The sequence below is a fragment of the Parus major genome, chromosome 6, assembly GCF_001522545.3.
Source record: "Parus major isolate Abel chromosome 6, Parus_major1.1, whole genome shotgun sequence".
Taxonomy (NCBI): Eukaryota; Metazoa; Chordata; class Aves; order Passeriformes; family Paridae; genus Parus; species Parus major.
The window spans coordinates 1,239,787-1,249,958 of NC_031775.1; the positions used below are offsets into that span (position 1 = coordinate 1,239,787).

At 53.7% G+C, this 10,172-nt stretch overlaps 1 protein-coding gene across 3 annotated transcripts; it reads right to left on the reverse strand.

Moving 5' to 3' along the window:
* Positions 1-905: 905 nt before the first annotated feature.
* SLC29A3 (solute carrier family 29 member 3) lies at positions 906-9,625 on the reverse strand. Of its 3 annotated transcripts, none has more exons than XM_015633880.2 (6): positions 9,601-9,625; positions 8,411-8,671; positions 5,492-5,574; positions 4,618-4,844; positions 3,555-3,717; positions 906-3,096 (listed from the first exon to the last, which is right to left on the reverse strand). In XM_015633880.2, the coding sequence occupies exons 2-6, from the start codon at positions 8,657-8,659 to the stop codon at positions 2,427-2,429; spliced, it is 1,392 nt and encodes a 463-aa protein (XP_015489366.1). In that variant the 5' UTR covers positions 8,660-8,671; positions 9,601-9,625; the 3' UTR covers positions 906-2,426. The 3 variants fall into 3 exon arrangements, with proteins under 3 accessions (XP_015489366.1, XP_015489365.1, XP_015489367.1); XM_015633879.2 differs by lacking the exon at positions 9,601-9,625 and adding an exon at positions 9,540-9,562; XM_015633881.3 differs by lacking the exon at positions 9,601-9,625 and adding an exon at positions 9,140-9,500.
* Between the last annotated feature and the right edge of the window lie 547 nt (positions 9,626-10,172).

Here is a 10,172-nt window from a genome sequence, read left to right on the forward strand (position 1 = left end):
CACAGAAACAAGACCTGGGAATGCAGTTTTTGGCAGGTGAGGAAGACACATGGAGCCAGCTCAGCTCCAGCCCTGCCCACACCCAGGGTCTTTCCCTGGAACTCAGTTCTGGGGGGAGCAACTCCCTCTTGGGAAGCTCTTGGAGAACTAGAAGGCAGTGTTATCTCCCAGCTAAATGTCATGAAGCAGGCCTGGATCCCTACAGTGCTCCTCCTGGCTACAGCATCATTCCAGGCCTGGCAACTGGGGACAATGGCTGCTTTTGACACCACCTCAAGCCCCCAGGCACAAGACCTGTGCTTTGGTGCATGCCAGATCCAGCAGCCTTCATTCCACCTCACCACCACTTCCCTCCTCATCCCACTTTTCCTTACCTGGAGCTCCTTGGTAAGGCCCATGCTGAGCAGCAGATGTGGCTTCTCCCAGGCACTGTAATTACCTCCCTGCCGTTCTATGCAATTCCCTATAAATTATCCCTCCCCTTTTACAGGGGGATCACCCACAGCTCATGGCTCAGAGGCCTGGCAGCATCCACCCCCTTATCATGGCATTCCCACCAGCATTCCCTGCTGTATGCCCAGACCTGCTTCTTGCCCATTTTGCACCTGTATTGGTTTTCCCCCCTCATTTATTAACCTTCCTTAGCTGCATGCCACCAAAACCAAAGGATAAATCCCCTTTTTGCCCACCCCCTGCCACAGGAATGCTCTCCATACCTACCTGCATGTCACTTGGGGATATTCCACTGGAGTGATCTCAGGGCTCCCTCACCCAGCCCGTGCCAGGGATTTCTCTGAGGAGATTACAATCCAAGCTGGGAGAGAAGGATGACCAGAAGGAAAAATGCAAGCTAAAACTGCATGCATCAATGCATCTCCAAGAGAAATTATTCCAGACACCAGCAGTTGCACAGGATCAAGAATTATCTTTATTAGCAACAGTACCAGATAATTGAGTTCTCCCTCCAGAGGAATTTTGTCTGTAACACAGAGAGGAAGAGCAGAGATGCAAAGCAGTAAAAAAAACCGAGCCAAATCTCATCATTCCTTGGACTGGGGGGAAAGGCACAGGTGGAAGACAGGCCCACTGAAGGCCACAAAGGGACTTTTTGGTTGCCAGCACCAAGTTAGGCTGGCCTTTTTGACCAACTGCTGCAGGCATCCTGCTGTTCTCCCAACAAAGCCCCACATCCAGCAGCTCCAGCACAACGTGGGCAAGCAGGAGGTGCTGAGAGAGCATCCCAGTCATGGAGCATCTGCTCCTAACCCAGTCTTAAAGGAATTAATTTCCACAGACAGCATCTCTGAGGCATCACTGCACTGCCAAGCTCTGCCATTACACCCTTGCTTATCAGTTCACCTCTTCTAGACCATAAATCCAGCCAATTTGAGAAAATAAATACTATAATCGGATTTCGTCCAGGCTGTGCTGGCATATGGGAGTCTAAATGACTTTAAAAGCCAGTCTTCTTTGGGTGGGCCATAATTTTGGGTGTCACAGTAGCTCACCCCTCTGAAAACATCTGGAGGCCATATGGTGCCTGTCTACATGAATTAACCAGATTTCTGCTGTGAACCTCATGCCTCTCCCTGGCTCTCACAGAGCTCTCTGAATGCAGACTGAAGACACCCTAAAAACCTCAGGTTAGGCCCACTCAGCATTTCACTTTCCTTGGGGGGTCACACCACAGTCACAGCAGGAAAAATGCTCCTCTGGCCAGGGGACAGTCCCCAACACTAGTGGCACAGTGCTAGGGGTAGATGATCCCTCAACTCAGTTTTACATGGAAAAATTAAAGCAAGCAAAATTCCAAGTGGAGTGGTTTCCCTTTTATATATATATATATATTTTTTTAGGTTTTTTGTGCAATGATTGTATGAAATCTGTGCAAAACTGTGCCCTGATCCCTGGGGCAGCTGCTACTCACTCCCTAAATTATGAGAAGGGCTCAAATCCCTTTTAGTTGAACATCACCATCACAGCTCGGTGAGGGGTGATCCTGCCCAAAGACCACCCAACCCCTGAAGGGCTGAACTCGTAACAGTGAGGCAGCAAAACCCAAGGTGCCCCCAAAAGCCCTGGGCTCAGCTTAAAATCACTGGCACATGGGTAAGGGATGGTATCCCTGTGTCCCTGGTGCTTCCCTGAGCTCCCTGGGGAGGATAAAGCTGTTTTGGTCCCTGCTCCATTGAACTGGGAGTGACAGTGTCTGACAGAACCTTCCCAAGCACCGGGGATGCCCCTTCCCAGAAGGGAGACTTTCCCTCTGCATCCCCCTGGATGCAGCTTCCCCCCTCCCAAGACAGGCACAGCCTGCCTCAAAACCAGAGGGTAACTGACTCTTTTGGGAAATAAAACCCAAACCCCAAATACCCAACAGCAGCACCACAAACTGAGGGCATCCTCCTCATTCTCCTTCTGCCCATCTACACGAGGTGCACCACAAAAACAGCACAGGCAGACCCCAGAGCCAGCCCCAGCACGATGTAAAACGTCATCACCACCCCTGCTGCCTCAGCCAGCTCTTTGGGCACGATTTTGGGGCCGTAGACCATGACCAGCGTGCCCAGGTAGCCGTTGCTGAGCCCCAGCAGCGCCGTGAAGACCACGGGGTAGATGTCCCGGTTGAACACCACGGTCCGGATGTGAGCCCGGGGCTGGTAGTTGCTGAGGATGAAGAGAGGGAGGAAGATGGTTCTGAGGAGGACGAGGGCAGGCAGCAGTTTGCTCTTGGGGCCAGGCACCTGGATCCAGGCGGTGACCTGCCTCCCACACCAGTCAGCAAAGTTGTACAGGAGGAAACACGTGAGCGGTGTGAAGTACTTGGTGCTCCACGGGCTTCCCGTGGCTTTGCTGACAGACTCGATGTTGGAGGAGAGGGAGGGGAAGACGATGATGGAGATGAAGAAGACGTAGAAGAGGCAGAAGCCGAGGAGGGCGGTCTTCTGCAGGATGGGGCGGAGTGGGGGGATGCCAGCGCTTCTTGCGAGGAAGGAGGAATTCACGGTGCCTCGCGGCTCTGCCTCGGCCTCCACGGAGCTGTCAGGGGGCACCGTGACCAGAGAGGGGCTCTCCTTCTGGCTGCCCAGGTAATATCTAGAGACAGAGGGAAGCACGGGGGGAATGTAACTGAGATTTGCAGAGAGGACAGGAGAGAAGCTGGAGACACAGGTAAGCCCACCATCCCCTCTCCCCATCTCTCAGCACCCTCAGTGCTCACAGCTCCCTGCAGCCTGCCTACGGCTCTGGGGGTTACAAGCACCAATGGGTCACACACATCCCAGTGGCACACACGATATGGGGACACTCCTGGCTGGCTGCCTCCGGATTAGGGCTCTCTGCTGACTCCACACATTTTGGGAACACCAGCACCAGCAGCCCTGGGAAAGCTTGGCAGAAACTCAGCACGCGCCCAGTTTCAGCCTGCGGTTTCGGTGAAAGGGGAAGCGTGGCTGGCAGTGGTGACAGGGCAGGGACCGGCCAGCATCCCATGGATCCCCCAGCAATGCCACTGCAAACCCTCCACCGGGTGCCCCTGGCAGGCTGGCACACACCTGGAGTACTCCAGCCTGGGCAGGAGCAGGTAGACCATGATGCAGACGACGATGAAGATGTCGGCGGTGAGGAAATAGGCCAGGGCGCTGTCGGTGACATCGGCCGCCGCTGCCAGGTCTATCAGAGAGGCCACGGCGCTGATGGTGCCACCCATGGCCTGGCCTGAGTGTGGGAACAGAGGTGGCTACAGTGAGGGGCAGAGAACAAGAGGGGGAGCTCAGAAGTTCCTCTTCTGACATGCACAGGTCCCCAGGGCACACAGCTCAGGCCCTGCCCCACACCTGCACAAGCCACGCCTCAGGTATGTGTGGGGCTGCACCACAGCCCAGGTGCCATCCTGCACCCCCTTCCAACACTGCACAGCACACACAGGGGTCAAGATGGGACCCAACCTGCTGGGCTTGCAGGTCCCCAGCCCCACAGAAAAAGTCCAAACCACTTCCAAAGCCTAAACCTGGCTTTCCACCGGCATGCATATAATCAGCTTCACTTCTGCGCTCCCCCAGATGGAAATTCAAGCCAGTGGTGGCAGGAGTGCCTCCTCAGGGATGTGGTGCTTTCCTTCTCTGAGATAAACTCATTAAAACACTCCTGTCTTGGCCCCAGGAAAAATTTCACCATCCTGATTTTTTCCCCCCTCTCCCCTTGGTTTGTCAACCATTGCACAGCACATTTATAATGTTATCAAAGCTCCAGGCAGCTCATCACTCACAGCTCCCAACCTGCCCCTCATCACTCATGGAAATGCTGATCAGAAAGGAGCAGACAAGGCAAAGCTGCAGATCCCTCTGCTGGAAATGGAAGGGCAGGGGGATGGCATCTCCTTCCCTCCCTTCTCCCTGCACCCAGCAACTCTCCAGGGTCAGTTTATGGCTATTTACAGAAACCAAAGCTCACGTGACCGAGCAAGTTTCTCCTTCGGCAACTTCCCTTTATCATTAGGGCAAAGTTAAGCTTCTACAACAAACCCCACATGACAAAACCCCAGAGGCAGGAGAGAGAAAACCACAGAGCCGAGCAGGGAAAGTCCAAGAGCACAATCCCAATGGGATCTCACCCAACCTGAGATCAGAGCCTGCAGGTTCCTCATGGGGAAGCAGCTGCTCAGGCCGAAGAGGCTGCTGGAGAAGACGGTGGAGGCGCTGCTGACCACGGCCACGCAGCCGACGGTGAGGGCGAAGAAGCGCGTGGTCCAGGCGGAGGTGTCCACCTTCACCAGCACCGTGATCACCAGGAAAACAGCCAGCATGACAAAGAGGGAGGACAGGATCCTGACACTGGCAGGAACCCTGGGGACAAGGGGAAGAAATCACTCCTGTGCTTCAAACCACAAGGCGAAGGTTCCACATGGGAGGACAACTCCTGTGCTGGCGGAAAGGGCAGAGAAAATAAAGAGAGGCGGGAGGAGATGGGGAAGCAGTGAGGCAAGGAGCTGGAATCTGGAGATTAGGCACACAAACCCATGCAGGAGTTTGATATAGGATAAGGAAGTGTAAAAATGAAGGCACAATGAGGCTGTTTGAGATTTAAGCCAAGCTTATATCAAGGTGCAGCTGATCCATTTCTTATCCCAGTTCAAGGGCTGGTAAAACCAGGGCAAGGTGTTGTTCCTACCTGGATGAGCTTGGCTTTGGCCAACCAGTTCCCTGAAGACAATAAAGGTATTTTTAAGAGGGAAAACCATTTGCAAGCAATTAACCGAGGAATTAATTTACTCAAGCCAACACAGGTGGAGCAAGGTGCTGCTCCCACTTCATCTCAGCTGGCTGCAACTCAGGCAGGGGCAAGGAAGGGAATTTTGGCTGCACAGGGAGGCTGAGCTCAGGATGCCCCGTGGTCTCACCCTGAGGAAAGGGCAGCCTGAGCTGGAAAGAAGACAGGAACAAAGCCAGGGAGAAATGTGGCTCAAGGCACTTGGGATCAGAGCAACACTTACTTGTTGACAAGCAAGAAGTTTCCAATCAGGCACAGCACTGAGGGCACGGTGGAAGCAATGGAGATGTAACTCTCAAAATAGTCCTGCCAGAGAAAAACAAACCCAAAATAAAGTAAAAAAGCTGTAGGGAGGAACAAGACATGAATTTCATTCTTGAATATGGCACAACAAGGAGTTATGGTGTAGGTGTCCACCTTATTGTGTTGCAAATTGCTCAGGGCAATGGGAATTCTGGGATTTGCCCTCCCATTGCCCTGGGCTATTGCAGGAAATCAGGGACATAAATTCAGGAGGAAAGAAATAAACATTGAAAGGAAATAGCTGCCATGGTGCTGTGCCTGATTGGAGCACAGCACCATCAAAGTGTGTCTGCTCCCTCTCCTCCCCTCGAGGGGCTTAATCCCATTTTTTTGCTGCAGGAATCTCAGCCAGCAGGTAGGATGATGCACACAAAGGGGAGGATGACCTACATGTCCACTCCTATCACGACAGGTTTCCACTTTCTGCACTTATCTAGCTACAAAGAAGGGGTCTCATCATGTCCAACCAGGAGAGAAGGCACTTGGCAGGTTTTCTCCAGGCAGTTCATTGTTTTTTACAGCTGCACATCATTTTTAATCAGTTTACAAGCACGTTTGTCTCTTCTTCCCTATCAAGAGCTTCACTGGAAGCAACAGGAAATCTAATAATCATTCCTAGAGGGTCCAGATAGGCAGAGACTTAAATGCCTGTGCTTATGGCATCAGCTCAGCCAAGCAGGAGGCTCAAAGATCTGCAGCCACACGATGAATCTTAAGAGAAAAGACAAAGCAAAATGCAAAGCTGGCTGCTAAAACTCCAGCTTATTTACCCACCTACTTAAAACAAACCTCCAAACCATCCTGGGGATACTCAATAAACTTCCAAGTTAATTTGCTTCTGCTTCTGGGGAAGAAAAAATGACTTTCTAATGCTTTGCACCAAGCAGAAGTGTACTCGAAGTAACCCAGCAGAGATGCTGCACTTTGAGCATCCCAGGGAAATATTCATTCATTCCCAGCCAACGGGCTCACACCAGCAGCGAGAAGAGAATTGGGCAAGTACTTAAGAGCCTTTGCACATTTTTAATGCAGCAGTGGAATGGTGGGTGGCAAATTTAATCCATGCCTAGGCCAGCAGAAAACATCAGGTTCCATCCTCCTCTCTCCTGCTTGTTGGGTTTTAATCCATCTCCAATGGCAACTCTTCTGTCTCTTTGGGTATTCCCACCCTTCATAGATATGCTTTCATTTCTGGCACTGCAGGATATACCCAGTCCTTCTCCCTTTCTGCTGAGCCCTTAAAATAAACCCCAAAGCAAACCTGACATCTGCCTCCCACATCCAGGTCTAATGGGGGGAAGGTGTCATCCCTCAGCCACGGAGCTGAGGCACATAATGGAAGTGTTTAACCCCATATTAACTTCAAACACTGAGGCTGCCACGATGCCTTAAAAAGCCCCAAACCCAAACAAAGCACCCTGGTGGCAAACCTGACACAAGATGCTCTTGCAAAGCAGTTTCTATTCTGCTCCAGACTTGGCAGCTGGGCTCCTACCAGGCTGGAAAAGGAATCCAGGTCCGTGACGGTGGCTGAAGGCACGGGGGCATGAAATTAGCAGCAGTGAAAAGGCTGGAGCCAGGAGCAGGCTGTCAGTCAGAGGTGCATCCTTCCAGAGTCCAGCTCTGTGTGCAGGTAAACCCTCCTGCTACAGCAGCAGGGCACAAACTGGGCTGACTGGTTTGATGTTGATGACACTCGACTGCCACAGGACAGCCACGTAACTTTTCCATGGAGAAAGGAAACAGCATCGCTCCATGGCCACACAAGAAGGGGAAAAACACCTTTTCAGCAAAGTGTCTGATCCAGCCAGGAATACAGCTGTGCTTTAACATTCTTTACTTGAACCCAGCTTTTTTTTCCAAGAGGATCAGCATGATGGCAGTGAGGAACATGTGGGATGCAGGGAATATGAGAGAACACTGTGCCATGTGGTGACAGAGCACCCTTCACCCCTCTCTGAGCATCTTCACTGGCACAGACACAATTTTGGCCTTCAGGCAGTGCAGGAGCTTGGGCACCCTCAGTTTAATTCAGTTTCTTGCTTTACAGCAGCACACCTGTAGCATATAAGCACTGGTATAAGCCCTCTCCTTCCTCCCCATCAAAAAAAGCAGCAGACACTTAAGAACTAGGAAAATTAAAAAGAGCTGTGGGTGCACTGGAGTGAGAAATCCGAGGGGAAAGGTGATCATCGCACCTGGCCCTGTGTTTATATAAAAACAAAAAGTGCCCAAACCACCTGAACAAGCTCTGCCACGAGAGGTGGATGTGATGCTGCCTCATCGTGCCAACACTTTTTCCAGCTGTAAAGAAACAAACCCACAGCTTTGTCAGGGAGGCACAGGGAAATAATCCTGCTGTGGCAGGAGGAGGGAGAGGAAGCAGCCTTTCTGGGGACAGAAAGAGGCCATTAACCTGCCATCCCAAGGCTGCCTCATCCATCACCCCCGTGGCAAGCGCCCCGCTCCATATGCCACAAGCCAGATGTTGATCACTGCAAGGAGATTCTCATGTCACACCTGCCAGATCATGAAGGACACAAGAAAAGACCACCACAAAGATGCCTTGCACTGCAGAAATTGCCCTATGAAAGGTTAAGCTCTATTTTTTTAGATTCACCTTAACACTCAGAAGTCCAAACACAGGTAAAAGGAAATCTGAAGCATCTTCCCTGCAGCCATTTATAAATAAATACCAAACAAACCTTTCCCTCCAGTTTGCAGCAGGTGAGACCCTACAGGACATTCACTTACCTTCTGGGGAAGTGGAGGGGGGAAAAAAATGAGGAAGTTAGGAAGGAAAACAGGTTATTTTTCCTGCCCCAAAAGCACCACTCACCCGCAGGTCTGAGGTCGCCTGCCCCACCGGGCCCGGCTCATCCGAGCAGTTCTGCAGCTTGTACCTCCAGTAGTGTTTGGCCGTGATGAAGAAATTCCAGGGCAGGAGGGACCCGATGCCCAGGAGGAAAAATATAATGTAGGCCCCATGCCAGCGGTCCCTTGGCTTCTGCCGGCTGTACCTGCTCCCCACGGGCTCCTCCAGCAGAGGCTCCTGGTCCGGGGGAAAGCTGCCGGCTGCCGGGATCATCGTGCTGGCACGCTGGGAAAAACAACGCCCACAAGGATATTGTCACACCAGGGCTCCAAAAGTGCTGCTCACAAGCTGTGGCTCCATCCCCCTTTGGCCCCAGCAAATCATGGAGTGGTTTGGGCTGGAAGGGACCTCCAAGCCCATCTCACTCCAACCTGCCTGCCATGGGCAGGGACACCTTCCACTATCCCAGGTGGTTCCAAGCCCTGTCCAGCCTGGCCTTGGACACTTCCAGGGAACCAGGGGCAGCCACAGCTTCTGTGGGCACCCTGTGCCAGGGCCTCAAGCAGCCAAATACGGGAGGAGTGAGCCAGCGATGGAAAGGCACGGGGAAAAGCACTGAGACTCAGCAGGTTCCACCCACACCTCCGTCCATAATTAATAATTAACCTGGCCCCTTGGACTCGCAGGAGTAAAAACCTCGCTTAGCTCACGTCAGGCACAAAAAAAAAAAAATAATAAAAACAAGAAAACAACCTCGACAGCCGCCGAACCAACAGCGCCGTCGGGCCCCGCAGAACAAGGCGTAAACTCGTAGTGACACCGCCGGCCTTTCCGAAACGACGTGTAAATTACCACAGCATCGGCCGGGCTCCCAGCCCCACCGAGGCGTCACCCGGCCGTGGAAAATGACTCACAGAGCCCCACGGCATCACGTGCCGCAGGAAAACCACCTGTGAACAACGCCGGAGCCTGGCCAGGGACACCGGGACCCACCGGGATCCACCGGCGGCCTCAGAGCCGACCCCCGCCCAGAGGGGCCGGGCAGAGCGCGGAGGAGGCGGAAATGCCGGAAAGCGCGGATTTTGCGAACAAACGGGGAATTTCAGGAGCGGGGAGCGCCGCCTCCCTCCCTCCCTGCGGCCTCCTGCTCTACCCGGGAGTCCCCCCGCCTCCGCCGGGCCCGGCCCCGCTCGCCCCGATAGCGCAGAACTCACGGGGGGCCCTCCCGGCCCCGCCGCCGCCGCCGCCGCCACCTCACGGCCCCCGGCCCCGCCCCGCCCGCCTTTAATGGGCAGGCCACGCCCACACAGCTCATAGCCACGCCCACCCAGCTCATAGCCACGCCCACCCAGCTCATAGCCACGCCCACCCAGCTCATAGCCACGCCCCATATGTTGGCCACGCCCCCACGGGAAAAGACGGACAGGAGATGCGTGACCGCGCCCTTCGATGTTGGTCACGCCCCCTCGGTGTTGGCCACGCCCCTTCAGTGTTGGCCACGCCCACCCGCCCCAAATTGTGTCCCGGAGCTGCTCTGAGGGCTGGAAACCCAGGCTGGGAAAAATGGGGGTTCACCTGCAGAAGGGAAGGCTCCAGGGAGAGCTCAGAGCCCTGGCAGGCCCTAAAGGGGCTCCAGGAGAGCTGGAGAGGGACAAGGGATGGAGGGACAGGATGCAGGGAATGGCTTCCCAGTGCCAGAAGGCAGGGATCGATGGGATATTGGGAAGGAATTGCTCCCTGTGAGGGCAGAGAGGCCCTGGCAGAGGTTGCCCAGAGAAGCTGTGGC

Bases quoted from the DNA above. Each gene is read 5' to 3' on its own strand.
- SLC29A3 (XM_015633880.2), bottom strand. From the start codon at position 8,659: ATGATCCCGGCAGCCGGCAGCTTTCCCCCGGACCAGGAGCCTCTGCTG. The intron at 3,718-4,617 runs GTTGGGTGAGAT...TCCCACACTCAG, and splicing joins CCTGCAGGCTCTGATCTCAG to GCCAGGCCATGGGTGGCACC. The intron at 3,097-3,554 runs GTGTGTGCCAGC...CTCTGTCTCTAG, and splicing joins CCCAGGCTGGAGTACTCCAG to ATATTACCTGGGCAGCCAGA.